The sequence below is a fragment of the Bombyx mori genome, chromosome 7 (assembly GCF_030269925.1).
Source record: "Bombyx mori chromosome 7, ASM3026992v2".
In the NCBI taxonomy this organism is placed as follows: domain Eukaryota; kingdom Metazoa; phylum Arthropoda; class Insecta; order Lepidoptera; family Bombycidae; genus Bombyx; species Bombyx mori.
In genome coordinates, this window is record NC_085113.1 from 7,882,583 (window position 1) to 7,898,356 (window position 15,774).

General features: G+C 34.8%; 1 protein-coding gene and 1 long non-coding RNA gene across 3 annotated transcripts in view; both read right to left on the minus strand.

The window, feature by feature from the left end:
• Positions 1-366: 366 nt before the first annotated feature.
• Positions 367-7,588, minus strand: LOC134199190 (uncharacterized). Its single transcript, XR_009973572.1, has 2 exons — positions 7,435-7,588; positions 367-565 (listed from the first exon to the last, which is right to left on the minus strand). It is a non-coding gene; the product is annotated as an uncharacterized LOC134199190 (long non-coding RNA).
• Positions 7,589-8,842: 1,254 nt separating this feature from the next.
• Positions 8,843-15,774, minus strand: part of LOC101744239 (semaphorin-5A) — a 52,409-nt gene continuing 45,477 nt past the window's right edge. Inside the window, exons 16-20 of one of the 2 annotated variants that reach the window (XM_012694886.4) lie at positions 15,343-15,501; positions 14,545-14,694; positions 13,810-13,929; positions 13,163-13,308; positions 8,843-12,604 (exon numbers count right to left, since the gene is read on the minus strand). In XM_012694886.4, coding sequence (XP_012550340.1) covers positions 12,368-12,604; positions 13,163-13,308; positions 13,810-13,929; positions 14,545-14,694; positions 15,343-15,501 — 812 coding nt within the window. In that variant the 3' untranslated portion in view covers positions 8,843-12,367. The remainder of the gene's footprint in view (positions 12,605-13,162; positions 13,309-13,809; positions 13,930-14,544; positions 14,695-15,342; positions 15,502-15,774) is intronic. The other variant, XM_062669404.1, reaches the window with a different exon arrangement.

Consider the following 15,774-nt stretch of genomic DNA (forward strand, 5'->3'; position numbering starts at 1 on the left):
ACTGTAGATTTATAATATATTAGTATAGATTAAGTTTATTATGGGTTTGTGAAAACAGTTTTACTTGCGTTCGTACAACATTGGATATTCCTTTTAGTAGCTATGGTTTGAACTATTTAATAGCTTTATTAGCCACAGGCCAACTGGAAACCCTGCTGCTACCGTCCATCTTGAGAGATAAATTAGAAGTTTGCATTATATTACAGTATTTAGGTAATAAGGGCTTTAGGTCCATTACCGGAATGACTATGTCCAATTTTACGCACAACAATTTATTATACAAATTAAACGATCAGAAGGAGAAGAACAACAAACACAAGCACAGGAAGATAGTTTAAAGCAAAAGGTAAGAGAGAGTCCAGGCAATACTGTGTACATTAAACTTTAATAAGAACATAAGCAATCGAGATAGGTATGTTGTGTCAATGTAACTGATTCTTCGTGGTCAGAGGTCTGCGGAAGACTGGCGCGGCAGCGCACCTCACGCTGTTCACACTCACACTTGCAAACTATGCAATCATGTGTGTAAGTCACCACAATAGTAAACGTACCAAAATAATGTGAACTGGAAAAAATAAACAGTATAAACCAGACAGTCCGTGGGGCTCGCGTTTTGGTGCCACTATCACTAAATTAAAAAAGTTTTCGTGGCCTAAAGGACAAGACGTTTGGTGCATTCGTATCTAGCGATGCAACGGTGTTCGAATCCCGCAGGCGGGTACCAATTTTTCTAATGAAATACGTACCTAACAAATGTTTACGATTGACTTCCACGGTGAAGGAATAAATAACATCGTGTAATAAAAATCAAACCCGCAAAATTATAATTTGCGTAATTACTGGTGGTAGGAGTGCGCACGGGTAGGTACCACCACCCCGCCTATTTCTGCCATGAAGCAGTAATGCGTTTCGGTTTGAAGGGTGGGGCAGCCGTTGTAACTATACTGAGACCTTAGAACTCATATCTCAAGGTGCGTGACGGCATTTACGTTATAGATATCTATGGGCTCCAGTAACCACTTAACACCAGGTGGGCTGTGAGCTCGTCCACTCATCTAAGCAATAAAAAAAAAGTAGTTTCTCCAGTAACCATTTAACACCAAGTGGCTCGTGAGCACGTCCACCCATCTAAGCTTTAATAACAAAATTACTTGTGGTAAATATGACGTCTTTCTCTAATACCAATAAAAATAATATTTCAAAAATTTCCGTTCCATACGAAAAAACCCGAACGGTGTTAAAACCTTAATGGATTCGCAAGCGAAGGTTGAGCGGCATTTGAATATTGTATGTGAGATCAGGCTCCGTACCAAAAAAATACACATTCACAGTTTATAGCCATTTACATATAGCATTTAATGATTTAAGACCTCAGTTACGGACCAGATTTTTACATATTTTATCCGTTTTGTGGCGGCTTTTTCATCAAAAATATTCCGCATGCGAAGGTCTTATCTCTGAAAAACTACTCAAACTTCACCTCAAAGTGCCAATTCGTTTTAGTTTTTCTATGTATATATAATCAACTATTAACCAGGGTATGATCGCGATCTGATCGAGCTATTAACTGCACACTATCATCCAGACATCTAATGCCAATAGAATCACCTTTTTTTCTACCTTTTTCTTCGACAGGGGGTCGCACGAGGTGTAAGCGCTTAGGGGACACGCGGAGTATCTAGGACTTGACATTCTACTGTCAGCAGAATCTATTTTGATATCTAACCTTACGATATCTAATATTGCATTATTGGTAGGGCAAAAGTTTCTTCTATATACGGCAACTTAAGTATACCCTATAACCCAAGCTATTCACTTACCATTAGATCCGACCATCCGACTACGGAATGAGCTCCCCTCCACGGTGTTTCCTGAGCGCTATGACATGTCCTTCTTTAAAAGAAGCTTGTGGAGAGTATTAAGCGGTAGGCAGCGGCTTGGCTCTACCCCTGGCATTGCTGAAGTCCATGGGCGACGGTAGCCACTCACCATCAGGTGGGCCGTATGCTCGTCTGCCTAAAAGGGCAATAAAAAAATAAAAATAAAATACATACATTGGAATTTGAAGAGTACAATAAAAGTAGAATCCAACCAATGTGATTAAGACTTCCAGTCTTCTACTCCAAGAAGAGTAGTGTCATTCCTGATGCTATCTATGTGGCCTTTAAAAGCCCTTTCTGATATTGAGTTAGCTAACTGAGTTCTTTTATTAATAAATACGTATTTATTACACTATCAAACTGCATACGGAAAAGGAAAGTTCTCTTACTATTATATTTAACTAAAACGTAGATAACATTGTATATAAACATGGAAACTAAACGCGTGAATGACCTAAAACCGAGCGTTTAATTGAAACTGAAAAGAATGTGATAATTTTTTATTTTTGATATTTTCAAATTTATCAAAATGTCATAATAAAATAAAAATAATAAACGAAATGTAGGTATATATATATTTTTTTATTTATATCTACGACTAGCAAAAGCCGATAGGATTTATTATGTAATATGTATAAGCGTTTAGCTCAAGGTGAGTGGCGCATTTACGTTGTAGATGTCTATGGGCTCCAGTAACCACTTAGAACCAGGTGGGCTGTGAGCTCGTCCACCCACCTAAGCGATAAAAAAAAAAAAAAATTTCTTTCCAACGTGAAATTTGGAAACAGCTAACTTCATAATTATTGCATGCATTATAAATAAACACTAAATTCAATTATGAACTCGGTCAATAATTTAGCCACACGTTTTAGTGAGTTAATTTACTCATTCAATTAATCTAATTGGCTTGAAATTCTCGGGCTACCCTATTTCTGTTCTATTTACTTTTAGTGAAGTAGGTTCGCGTACATTTGGTCAAATCTATGACTTTAATATCGTGTTCCATAACTTTGATTCTCATTTTAATTAAAAATTAAATCCCCTGTTGTCGTTTGATGCTCTTAATATAATCGAATCCAAGTAAAGATCTACTGTCTCGCGAAAATTAGCGAAGTTAATAAACACCATAGCGTTTGCTTAGAATCAGTTAGTGTACAAACTTGTCTGGTGATTAATGGTCAATTAATATCACGTGCGCTTTAAATAACACATGAAGTATAAACGAAGGCAATAGCCACACAAGGAAAAAGAAAGTTGATTGCTTTCTTGGTTCATGGACGATACCAGTAATCCCTTGCCGAATTATCGTAAGATTAGTTAGCACGTGTCCAGTCCCAAACCAGCAGTCTTGTTCAATATGATTTTAGCTCAAATATCCGGGAAATGCGTGATTGGTTCGTTCTCATTTTCAGGATTAGTTAGATGATTTTTATTAGTTACTTTCAGTAGGCAGCGGCTTAGCTCTGCTCCTGGCATTACTGAAGTCCATGGGCGACGGTAACCACTTACCATCAGGTGGGCCGTACGCTCGTCTGCCTACAAAGGCAATAAAAAAAAAAAAAAAATTACTAGTTTACTATAAAAATTCGAATTTGAGCTAAAAAAAACTATGCGATTTACTGATGAGTTAAATACTGGTAGTAGGAGTCTTGTGAGTCTGCACGAGTAGCTACTGCTACCCTTCCAGTTTCTGCCTTGAAGCATTAAAGTTTGAAGGGTGGGGCACCCTTTGTTCTGTAAAAAGTGAGGCCTTAGAACTCATATCTGAAGGTGGGTGGCGCATTTACGTTGTAGATGTCTATGGGTTCCAGTAAACACTTAACATCAGGTGGGCTGTGAGCTCGTCCACCCATCTAAGCAATAAAAATAAAAAAATATGAAAGGAGCGACTAATTAATCACCAGAAAAACACTAGTAGTGGTTTGGAATAGTCTTCTATACTAATATTATAAAGAGGAAAGATTTGTTTGTTTGTTTGTTTCGAATAGGCTCCGAAACTACTGGACCGATTTGAAAAATTATTTTTCCATTAGAAGCCGACATTGTCCATGATGAACATAGGCTACTTTTTTTTAAAAAAATATTATTTTATTTTTTTGGTTTCATGTGTGTTTTAAATGTTTCCGAAGCGAAGCGAGGGCGGGTCGCTAGTAATATTATAAGTATATAGGTAATATCATTAAAATCATATAATATGATGTTAATGTTCATATCTTAATATATTATCAAGTCTTCGTTTGCGAGAAGCACCAAGTAATGTATTATATTTATCTTCTATCTATGTAATTATAATACACTCGAAAAACGACGATTTCCTTTTGGGGTAGCTGTGTTCAAAAGTACGGTGGAAAGTTCAATAACCGGGCCAGTGAAAATTTGCTAACGACGTTTGTCTAGCCGGACTGGAGACATCCTTTTGTAACATCATCGTATTATAATGCACTAAAGTGCAGACACGCCGTTGTCGGATATTTCAGAGAAGCGTTATATTAAGGTTATTTTTTTGTTTATTTCCAAAATTGAACTCCTTCATCATTTAGGCATTACTAGACGATTTTCTTTTTTGATAAATTCTGTTTTTTATAAATTATATTTAAATACGAATTACATATTAATAAAATGATGAAATATTGTGTCTTTAAAGCAGTTAGTTCCTCAATTAAGAATAATAGTATTATTATTCGCTAATAAATGTCAGGAGGAGTCATAAAGTTGATTATCGATAAAGTTGATTATTGAAAACACGAATAAAACAACATTTTCTGAAAATAAATCGTAGCTAGATCGATTTATCGCCCCCGAAATCCCCTGTACACAAAATTTTATGAAAATCGTTGGAGCCGTTTTCGAGATTCAGATTATGTATAACAAGAATTGCTCGTTTACGGGTATAAGATAATAGAAACTAGAAAAAACGTGACTGATGGAACATCAAATGGCGACCCATCTGACATGTAAAGTTGAATTTTCGATTGGATTTATTGCGGTAGATGTGCCTTGAAATCCAGAACTATTCAGGACTTCGCGGCAGATTCGTTCATAAACACGTTTTGAACTACATAGCAGCGAAAGCGGTTACGAAGACACTTGATGACTTACATAATCAAGCAAGGTGGAAGAAATCCTATGCGTATTTGCAGCATTGAACATGAGAACATCGGGCCACTTACCCAATTAGGCCGCGGGCGCTTGAAATTCGATTACTTTTTTTATCAATTCGAATATAGATCTTGACGAGATCATCCAAAGTGAAACGTAGACGGCCTTTCTTTTTTTGGGAGATAAAAAGTTCGATTCGCGACCCAGTTTCGATGAAAGATTCGTTCTCGAAACCGATGATTCATCCGGGTATTGTGTTTAGGGAAAGATAGGCTAAGAGGTTTTAATTTTCTTCTCTGTTTATCGCAAATCATTTCAAATTTATTCAAAAGTACACTCCTAATATTTCAAGTGGAAATTGATAGTCCCTGGTCAAAGATTAGGAATGCGTCGTATGTTATACGGTGCGTTCGAGTTGGTCATCCCTACTACCTGAAATGCTTTTCAGAGCTTATGGAAACTACTAGAAAAATAAATTATTTTTAAGGTTTTTAAATTGATTCTTTACTGGCTTAAAATTTCATTTGTTGTTGGCCCGCCATTTTTTTTTTTTAAATGGTCTTCTCGAAACGACATTTTTGATATTATGTATACTCTGGATTAAAAAGTTTTCAACCGTCAATATTTTATGGTACTTCTGTATAGTATATATGTGTATACAGGGTGTTACAAAACTAGCCGCAAAACCGAAAAGAGGTTAAATGAGGCCTTGTAACGAGTCCATTCTCAATATTTAAGAACCGTAGTAACGCTATATAAGATATCCCAAAAAAATTAAAAATATATTATTATTTCACTGATGTGCAAGCCCTATTTCAGTTAAATTAAAGAGAATGTACCTATATTTGAAAACCAGCTCGAAACAGTCGTAGAATATAAGTTAAAAGATTTGAAATTGACAACATAAATTTTTTTTTTCAACTTGACATTTCTTGATGCCAGTACAATGACATCTTTGTATTAAGGTAGCAAACATTTATGAATGGAAAGTAGAAATTATAATATCAAGTAAGTAGCTTAAGTATTAAGTAAGTAATTAAGTAGACAATTATTAAGTAAAATAGGTACGTAGGTCTTTCCGTTAAATAACCTTGTTCCCTGATATGACAGCTTACTAGGGTTAACAAAAATTTTGCCTTTGATAATTAATTATATTTTTACGGGGTATTTTATAACACGTTGTATACTAGGGATATATAATAATATATATATAATTAAATGTACGAGAAAATGGTAAATATCGTGCTTTTGTATTCAGTTTCTCTACAAATAACTTTTCTTTAGTGAAAAATTTTCCTAGATGACTCGCATATAAAAACCAAATTATCTAGGCAATAAATTTAAGATATTATAAAATTGCGGACTTCAAAATGTAAATAAGCTGCTCGATCCGAAGATAATTTACAATGCAAGGCATCTAATATCGCTGTTACTTATCACGGAAGACCTTTAAAATTTTCAGAGCCTATACTCAAATATGAGGTCTCTTAGGATCAATGAATTCTATAAATTCGTAAATAAAAATACTATAAAAACGCCATTCTAACTCTATCCACCCCGGATTCATAGATTTATCGCAAAGGTTATCTGTTTTAAAATAGATATTCGGCTCTAGAATGTTCTTCACTCAGTCACGTCTTTGAGCACGGGAAAATACATAGCGTTATTTCGGTACGAGTAACGCCATCTGTTATCAAATAGCAGATACGGATATCAAAAAAACTGATGTTATCGGGAACGGTAATATAATTGAAATCATAACAATCACTAGATTAATTAAGTTAATGACTCAGCGTATAACCCATGCATTTTTTCTTATACGAGAGAAACTGCCAATTGGCTTCCATAGTTTTCATGTCACCTCACGCAATAAAGGATAATGAGTATGCTTGAAACGTAAAACCACAGACCGCGCGAAAACTTTTGAGGTATAACAAATATGAGGTAACTTTTACGATATCGAGAACGGTAAAAAACTCGCACTAAGCACACTGATCAACGGGTAAGTAAGCGACCGCGTGCTCTTCTCCCATCAACCTGACCAACTACCATCAGTTTCTATAGGTTATTAGTAATTATACAAATTTATAAAATCTTGCGCCATATTATTTCTTCATCATGGAAATCGTTCGTGATCAGGCGGTTGACATCTACGAAATGCTTTAGAATTTTTTAATTATGTTTTTATTGCTTAGGTGGTGCACGAGCTCAGGGCCCACCTGATTTAAAGTGGTTACTGGAGCGCATAGACATCTACAACGTAAATACGCCACCTACCATGAGATATAAGTTTTAAGGTCTCAATATAGTTACAACGGCTGCCCCACCCTTCAAACCGAAATGCATTACTGCTTCACGGCTGAAATCGCCGCACTGACTCGCAAGAGTGTCCTACCACCAGTAATAATTTTGTTGACATATTGCTCTAATAATAACAGCCTAATTGAATTCAAACCTGCCAGACAGTTAGCTGGGATCGTTCGGTACGCGAACCCGTCGTACCGCGGACGTGAGTGGGGCACCAATACGCGTGTTATTGCGAATAAGACCTCAACGTCGCGACTCCTACGAGATAAACGTACCAACACATGAAACGCCTAATGAGTTTTAATAAGCCTTATCTATATATTCTTCTTCTTTAGTTTTTGGCTCCGGCACGGCTTGTGCATTAGCCAGCGTCAAGTAATAAGCTTTTTGTAATTCGCCGTTTTAATTATTTACAGTTTATGAATAATAAAAAACGAAGGAAACTTAATCAATTGGCATGAAATTAAATGAAATGAGATGAGATGATATGGGATTGAATATAATCTCAATAATATAAATGGTGGTCATTTACTGAGACTTTTTCAGGGACTTTAAGGAGGATCCCGAGAAGTTACGTTTCTGTGGCTTTGTTTCATTTTCCCACGATTTGTACATTTTCACAGATACTAAACATAAACCACCGCTATTACAAACTAAACATACAAAATATAATAAAACACATAACTTCAATCCTCGCGTTCCCGCCAAAAATTCATAATATAGATTCGGTCTCCCATTTCGGAGCGAAAATTATAATTATGACAAACGTCAAATGTGTACGAATGTCATTTTGCAAGTGTATTTTTTATTATCTATGCATTTTACTAAAGTGCAAGATATATTAGCTAGTTTGTGAAAAAGTATGGGTGCAAATTTTTTTATTGCCGTTTATAATATCCAGTTACATTTTATGTTTATTCGTATATGTATAATAATTATCGACGAGTTTTAGAACCTACTTAAGAAATCAAGTATTACAGATTCAGCTACCCACGTTCGTGAAAATTTCGAATTATGTTACAGCTACTGGACGAACGAAGGGTCATAAAATATTAATTTATGATAGAAATAAAAAGATTGTCATTTTATAATGACCTCATAGTCAAACACTTGTGATGATTCTAAAAAAAATGTTTTAATATTTATATAAAATCGACGCATAAAAGCTCAAGCCAGACTAACTAATTTGTACCGTAAAATTTATTCACGAAACTCTCAGAGTAAGCTGAAACGCATTACTGCTTCACGGCAGAAATAGGCAGAGCGGTGGTGCCAACCCGTGCGGACTCACAAGAGGTTCTACCACCAGTAATTACGCAAATTATAATTTTGTGGATTTGATTTTCATTACACGATATTATTCCTTCACCGTGGAAATCAATCGTGAACATTTGTTAGATACGTATTTCATTAGAAAAATTGGTACCCACCTGCGGCATTCGAACACCGTTGCACCGCTAGATATGAATGCACCGGACGTCTTATCCTTTAGGCCACGACGACTTCGAAAGAGTCTAGATTTGAAATAATGAAAACAGCAAACAAAAACTACTTAGTAATATAAGACAGTCTTTATTGTTATTAAGTAGCACATAAACAATATACAGCATCTAAAAAATAACATTTGTAAACATAAAATATTTTAGGAATAGAAACGATTAACATTAATCGGTTCACAACTATAATTAGAATCTTTTATCAATTAAATAGGTCTATTTGTAAAAAAAAAAACATATAAAAATCTTAAAACTATGAACTGGACCGGTGAGTTACTGAGATAAACAGAAGTATTACTTAAAAAGCCTCTAAGAGAATGCTCTAATGATATGCCATAGATATAGAACAGAAAGAATGTAAATTACATATAATTGACGCATCAAGTGTCTATACATACGTATATATATACCGAATACCTGTTGTACCCATACTTCGGTGGGATCTACCATCGACGATTTATACAAAAAAAAACTATTTGTTTTTGTGTAAAATTCAAGAATAAATTGATCAATATTAAAATGCATTTAACTTCATTTAATGTAAACCAAAATTTATTCTTAAAATCACATGTCTCAATTTCTTAATGCACGTATCGAAAATAGTAGTCTATTATTATCAATAAACGCATCCAACTAATCTATTTCATACTATATTTGTCTTATTTACGCACTATGTTTAACTATTTTAAACATTTTCGATAATATGTTTCATTATTTCATTATTCAACATTAAAATTAGAATATTTGAAGATGGTTTTTTTTTGACAAATGAATCACAAGTCCTCCTATGAAGTTGTCCATGAACAACGCAATTTGTAAAGCAAAAGTAAATTCTAATTACTTTCAGAGTCGTTAGCGTTCGCTGAACTGTAATCCCTCACGAAAGCCAGTCATGAGTACTTTGAAACAAAAAGGACCGACTACACAGCGACTAACACTGAACAGTTTACGAACCGACCAGCTTTGTTAGGCCGAACACAATTGAATCAGAGACATTCCGAGAGAATGTTCGAGATTAAACAGTAGCCTTCAACGTGCAACTGTGGTATTGAAATAATTCAGTGCTAACTGCTGTTCATTTATGGCTCGCGGTATCTTTGTAAATATTTATTTAATTGACAGAATTCAAAAGCAGACCCTGAGATTCCTTCAAAAGTTATCGTCAAAGTGTACACTGGATTACTTTCCTAAGACTAAGATTCAAAGAGCGGCTTTTGATGCCCAAAGCGCTGAATATATATTTAGAAAGGAAAGCTGAGCTCACACCGGCAGCGAGCCTGTTAAAAAAAAACCAGTCAAAATGTATCCTTTGATACATTTCAGTGACGTAGCATTCCATTAAAACACTATGAAACTTTGAATAAGAATCTTTGTAAAGAATAAAAGTGTATAGCCATCTTATGACGTCATTAAAACCGTTTTAAAATTTATATACAGGGAGATGAAAAATATATTTTAATAAAATTTGAACCGTTAAATTTTTTAAAGTTACTAAAAAAAAGCTTTAGAAATTACTTGACAATGACCATATATTTTTAATTACGGTCAATTTAACTGATCATATTCGTTGTTTTACACAAACTATATCTAACTATAATTATAAACTTTTGATCCATAACGTTTCACATCACTACTTAATATAAAACAAAGTCGCTTTTTCTGTCCCTATATCCCTATGTATGCTTAAATCTTTAAAACTACGCAACGGATTTTGATGCGTTTTTTAATAGATAGAGTGATTGAAGAGGAAAGTTTATATGTATAATAACATCCATTAAATAGTGAAGAAATCAATAATAAATTACAGTTTCCGAAGCGAAGCGAGGGCGGGTCGCTAGTACAATTATAATTGCGACAATTAATAGAAAGGAGGTCATCATAAACATTTCGATCACAATTTATTCCACTGGTCATTTATGTTCAGGTGCCAAACAAAATTCATCAGAGTCACAAGAACTAAGAACAGTTATTAAATTTAACAATCTATTTCAACATTCATTTCTTTACGAACACAATTTCCACACCCTGAACGTTAACATTACGGCCGACCTATTTCTTAAGAAATATATTTCATAAAATTTCGCAGCTTTCATATTTGACTTAAGTGTCAACATACGCCAACTCTAAGTTGAAATCGTATTCAAATTTGAAAAAATATAGTATTATAATAAACATAATAATATATTTATAAGAGAAAGATTGTTTATTGATTTCATATAAAAAGGCACTTGAGTTACACTATAAATTTATATGTTAAAATATAAACGAAATTTTAAGCGCTTTAAAAGCTGTCACATTGTCTATGTCATTAAGAAATTTCTTACATTCACGAACTAGAATGAGGTCTATTTTAAATGTCACTTAATCACAAACATATCTCAAACCACACATAACATAATTATCGATAACAGATGCATAAGGTTTTGAATTTAAAACTGGATTTGGTGTTACTATATTATAGTAACGTTAGCGACTAATTGATCCAAAATAAAAAATTATCAGGAACTCCCCAAACGAAATAGCCAGGCGATCCCAAATCATCAGCCGTCAATACAAAAAGAGATATCTGACCTTTTGCATCTCACGATGTGTCCTAAATTATGAAAGTTTTTTAAATCAACAAAGTCATATTATAGAATTCTCGTAAATTAATCTAATATACAACATTAAATAATACGTAATTCATTTATTCACATGGCACATGTAGCTTTGACGTATTAACTTTAAAATACATAAATCTAAATTTTAATAAAAAAATATTCTCTTAAAATAGTTATTCTTTACATAAATTAATGGCACTTAACTTCGTGTTTAAACGATTTCTTTATTACGATATAACATATTTACAAATTCACTGCGTAAAGATCACAAATTCTTAATTATTTCATAATCACGTGTCATTTGTTTTTTTAATACATAAATTAGTTCTTGTCAACAAGATTATAATGGGGATTTCACTATCATGTTTCTTTGTCAAAGTATGAGTTGGTCACCCCGATTTATATTTACTCATTGCATCCAACACAACCCTTAAAAAGAATTCCCACATAATAGGAATAGTTTAAGAGATCGCAATTATTTTGATTATCATATCTCTTATTTCATAAAAAATATTATTATTCTATGTATTCTTGTTGTATTGAATCCCCGTCCCTTAAAACATAAACTAGATTAAAACATTCACACATATTCACATATATTCCGTCCACACAAAACAGCAATTAATAAATATATTTCACCGAATCCATACAATTTCATACATTCTACCAGCGCCATATCAAATCTAAAATAAAATTCAAATTAATTTATGATTTTGTCAATTGAAAGATAATTGACACACATTTCTTTCTCATTTTAAAATGTTCATGCACTGCTTGAACTTGTCAATGTCAAAACAATCAAAATGTCAAAAAGTTGTCATATTTGATCCAATTAAACTTATAGTAAACCCCTTTTAGCACATTTAATTGATCTTTTCTGTCTTCACGACAATATTCACTATCATTAAAGCGGAATATTTATTATAACACAAATTTCTTGAATGAGGGTACTTTTAAATTAATTTCGCACATACAAAACACATTTTTAATAAAATCTATCCTCTTCGACATCCAAATTATTTTTGTTGTTCGGTTGATTTGAGTGCCTCCTTATCGTTCCCATGGAATCGTATTCATTTGCTATAGCCTTAGGGTAAAGCTTGGGCGTCGCAACTGAATTATTGTGGTTATTAGCATTCGATATGTTGTTGCTCTTTGATAGTACAATCCCACTGCCTCCTCCGATACCAGTAAAAGATGGCTGGCGTTTTGCTTTACGAGGCTGCGAAAGAATGTTTACATCTTTAAACTAATATTAAAGTCATGAAATAAAAACAAAACAGACGTAAATAAAATAATAGTTTAAAAAAAACTAACAAAATACGCTTTTATAGAAAATCCAACTAAAAAATAGAAGAGAAATTTTAATAAATTTGAATTAAAAATAGTGTAATTTAAAATTTATTTTCTATAATTCTAAACTATTATTTATTTTTAATTTTTTAGTTGAATTTTTTTTTTATTATTTTTCAATTTTTTTTAAAATATTAAATTGTCGTTGGTCCTTAATAAGTATACCAAATTTCGAGTTAATCCGACATTTTGAAGAGGGTCGAAATGATGTTCAAAGATTCCGTTACAAACATACATACGTCTGAAGCTAATAAAAGCGTATTAATAAAATAGTTCTTAACGACTTTGTGATTGACAAAACCCCTTTATAATACATTCAATTGCATTAACAATCTAATTCCTTGTCTGTCGAATGATTTGAACAAATGTATAGAACAATCAATATTACAGATGAAATTAATTAATTACGAGTATATTCAGGACTCACCACTTCCTTTAAAGGCACGGTCACATAGCTGTTTTGTTTAGCTGTGATGTAGTGAGGACTTGACGGAACTCTATGCTGTTTCTTCCATGGCATCCTCGTGCCGCGGCGCTGGCAGAATATGACAAGGGACAAGCAGAGTAGACAGCCTGATGTGACATAAAGAAAACTTTTCTTTAGCACGTTTGGGAAACTTAATGAAATTAATGAAAAAGGACAGACATGGCTATAGGAATGCGACAGATATACTTCTGAAGGTTCCCACTGCGTGTGAACTGGACGTATGTCATTACATCGAGACGACAGAAATATCTACTTAGAAACGTCTTATAAAGCGATGAGTACCGACTGCACGCACGAAAAAGTGTCACGTTCCGCCTTAAGCCTTAGAGTGCAAGCGAGAGCGCTGAACAAACGATAGAGAAGTACGATCGGCTCAATCGTTAATTTATCGATTTTTTTTATATTTTCAATTAACTCCTTTACATTGTATGTACAAAATAATGATAATAATTCAATTTAATTCGTAAAAGTATGCAATTTTTCGTAAATGTTTCTTTAAGACGTTATCACGTAAAACTATCATCCTTAAACTGACTTTACAGGCAACCATATTTTTTTCTTCTTCAAACAATATTTAATGTACTTACCCATAACAAAGGCAGCGATAACACAGCCGACGATGCTCCCGACGCTGAGGGTCTCGTTTGGCATTGATACAAACGAAGCCACCTCATCGAACTGGCTGTACGCCGGCATCGCGTACAATTCTGCACAAAATAATCCTTTGTTTAATCGATTTTTCACTGATTACGTTCTTTATATCGTTAAGTCGTTGTGGCCTAAAGGATATGTCGTTGTAGCCTAAAAGATAAGACGTCCGGCGCATTCGTGTTGAACGATGCACGAATGCAGGTGTTCGAATCTCAGGCGGGTACCAATTTTTCTAATGAAATACGTACTCAACAAATGTTCACGATTGACTTCCACGGTAATGGAATAACATCGTGTAATAAAAATCAAACAAGCAAAATTATAATTTGCGTAATTACTGGTGGTAGGACCTCTTGCGAGTCCGCGCGGGTTGGTACCACCACTCCGCCTATTTATGCCGTGAAGCAGTAATGCGTTTCGGTTTGAAGGGTGAGCCAGCCGTTGTAACTATACTTGATGTCTATTGGCTCAGGTGGGCCGTGAACTCATCCACCTAATCTAAGCAATAAAAAAAAAACTTTTAGACAAACAATTACTAGGGTTTCGCGATCTAAATAGATAGGATTTCACTGCACGTGTATTGCAGTAGTTACCTAGAAATGACCGGGTCGACATGCCCGTAGTCCTCAATAAATCCTGGATAAAACTAATATGTCTTACTAATAACTGACCGTTATCCATATCGTCGTTGTCGTCGGTACAACGCGCGGCCTGTAGCTGTGGTCCGGCGCACGCGCCCCGCGCACACTCCCGCCGCCGCACGCGCTCTCCCCCCGCGCACCCACCCCACGCTCCCCACTCGCCCCACCCCGCCTCCGTGTCTGTTACAACGATATACTAACATTAACACCATACATACACAGACCTACGTACGATACGTATCGATATTTACATTGGGAATGTAGAATCAAATAACCGTGATTTCAAACACTTCAACATTCAACAATTCATACATCAAAACGGCAAAAAAAATAATTAAAACGAAGGTCTAGTAGTACAAAGAAATAGTAAAAATCGATTTTGAAAATCATAGATTATACAAATTAGAATCAATTACATCATTTCTGTTATGTCAAAAAAAAATTGTTACTTGTTTTTTTTTTGTCCTTGTAGGCAGACGAGCATACGGCCCACCTGACGGTGAGTGGTTACCGTCCTCCATGGACTTCAGTAATGCCAGGGGCAGAGCCAAGCTGCTGCCACAATAGGATTACTTAGTAATAAATACTTGATCTATTTCGTCTTTGCTTATTTATATTATACAGATAAAAAGTCCTCGAGTGGCGACCGCGTACCGGTAGACGTAGGGTGGGTAGGCCTCCCACAAACAAAGTAGACCGACAATCTATTGAGATCGCGGGGATAAACTGGATGCCAGCAGCGCAGGGCCAATCTTTGTGGCGAGGCTCGGGAGAGGCCTCCAGCAGTGGTCGTCTGTGGGCCTAAAGATAGATAGATAGATAACTCACCAGCACAGTTGGAGACGCATAGCCGTCGTTCGAGTGCGGCTCCGGCGTCGGCACAGCCGTCCGGCGAGAGACACATCCGGGTCCGGGTTCGATGTCCGGGAGCGCTGTCTGAACATTTCCCGCTGCAATCGCTCCATTCGCTCCAACAAGACCATTCGCCTAAGAAAGAAAACTATGCTATAACTCTCTATACATACCACGAGTCTATGGTTCATAAATATAATTTAAGTTTTTTTATTTTTATGTAGATTATACTTACACCTAATATTTGTACGCTTTACTAGCAGGACATAGCGATACATTTATTAATATTAACTTATTAATCTTTGTTAACCTATGACCACAAATAATAATAAAATAAATAAATAAATAAATAGATTTATAGATTCGATGGTACGTGACTTCGTAAACCAGCGAGCACAGGATTTAATT